Source organism: Camelina sativa, unplaced genomic scaffold, assembly GCF_000633955.1.
Source record: "Camelina sativa cultivar DH55 unplaced genomic scaffold, Cs unpScaffold02195, whole genome shotgun sequence".
Taxonomy (NCBI): Eukaryota; Viridiplantae; Streptophyta; class Magnoliopsida; order Brassicales; family Brassicaceae; genus Camelina; species Camelina sativa.
The window spans coordinates 1-1,697 of record NW_010923309.1 but is presented as its reverse complement, the minus strand read 5'-3'; the positions used below and the strand labels follow the sequence as shown (position 1 = coordinate 1,697).

General features: G+C 34.1%; 1 protein-coding gene across 1 annotated transcript; it reads right to left on the bottom strand.

Annotated features, from left to right (window-relative positions):
* Positions 1-1,022: 1,022 nt before the first annotated feature.
* LOC104774258 (UDP-glycosyltransferase 79B8-like) lies at positions 1,023-1,541 on the bottom strand. The gene has a single exon (XM_010498903.1). It carries the CDS (start codon positions 1,539-1,541, stop codon positions 1,023-1,025), a length of 519 nt encoding a protein of 172 aa, XP_010497205.1.
* Between the last annotated feature and the right edge of the window lie 156 nt (positions 1,542-1,697).

The window sequence follows — 1,697 nt, the reverse complement described above, 5'->3', positions numbered from 1 at the left end:
TAGGTGTATAGTATTTATAGGGTGAACATTATGTTGACGAAACAAACCTTTCCAAGCAAGCNAAGCAAAAAAAAAAAATCTGATTTAGTAACTAATTAGGGAATAAATAACTGTAATCTGTTTTTAAGGAATATGGTAGGGATATGATATCTTTTGGTATTTGAATTTGTTCTTTAATTTGATTGTTAACATATACACTATTATAGAAGGAAAATAATATGAAATTAATGTTTTGAGATCGAATATTTAGGTTGATTTTTTAGCAATTAATGGATTATTTATTAGGTAGATATTTTTGGAAAATTGGTTAAAAGGAAATTTTGTTTTTTAAAATCGAAATCTTGATATTTTTTAACTTAATTACCAAATCAATATTTAATATTTAATACAATGGCATTCTTGTAAATAGGTGGCAACTTCAGAATTTATTTGCTAAATGTATTTGGAAAATGTATATATATTGATATTGCTTAAGAGAAAAGGGTTTAATTAAAGATCTTATCTGTAACACAGTATATGAAGCACATCTGCGACACGTCTCGGTAGAATGAGCATAACTTCTGAATGGCTGAACGTATTGGTCTAATTCAAACAGGAGGTGAAGGAGGACTCTGTCAGATTTCTATTGACCCTAATAATGTTTATTTTGTATATCAGAAAGGTTTTTTAAAATTGCACATAATAGGATGGCTTTGAAACTGTCTTGAAACAGGTTTTGCTCGCCTTTTTGTCATCCATCTATAAAAAACTGAATATAGGATGGCTTTGCCAAAAGGTTTTGCAAATGGTTAACTTAAATGAAGATTTTGAAAAAGTTGAATGAACATTTATCTAATTTTTACTTTTTGGGATGAAAGAATTGAAAAAATTGTTCAATTCATTCAACTTAAAATTTAAAAAAGAAACAAATTTGGAACTTTTGCTACGTAACTAAAATTGCTTTCAAATGTATTATAGTTTTAAAATTATTGATTTAGTATCATAACCAACCTTCATCATAATAAACACATACAATTATACATCTAATCATGTTTTTTCACATTGATCAAATCAGTCAATGCCTCAACAAAGTTATCCACGTAACCAGCAAATAGTCCAGGACTAATAAGAATCTCCTTCAATTTGGCGTGGTTACTCCTCACTAGCTCCCCGAGGTCACTGTCTTTATCCATCACAGACTTGACCGCATCTCTTAAGCTCTCCTTTGAAAACCATCCGGTTTTTTCCCTCGAAACTTCTACAGAAACCTCGAATTCCTCGGTCAACAATCTTGTGAAGAGAACTTGATCACCGAAAAATGGAATTAAAACCATTTGGCAATCACTCAGGAGACACTCCCATATTGTTCCAGGACCACAATGGTTCACAAAGCAGCCTACCGATGGATGAGACAATATCAAAGGTTGCTGCACCCATCCTCCCCAAACCACACCACGCCCCTTAACCCGCTCCTCGAACCCTTCTGGTAAACCTTCTTGGACCGTTGATGATCCTCTTGGTGGCTTTACCGCTAAAAGAAAGGGTAAACCTGTCAGCTCCATCCCTAAGCAGAGTTCTTGAAATTGATCCTTCTCAAGAACAATTTGGGTGCCAAGTGCACAAAAAATTACAGACCCCGGTGGGAATCCGCTCAGAAAATGGTTCCAATGTTGTTCTTCTAGTGGTTTACTTGTGTCTGGCTCAGGGAGCATTGGACC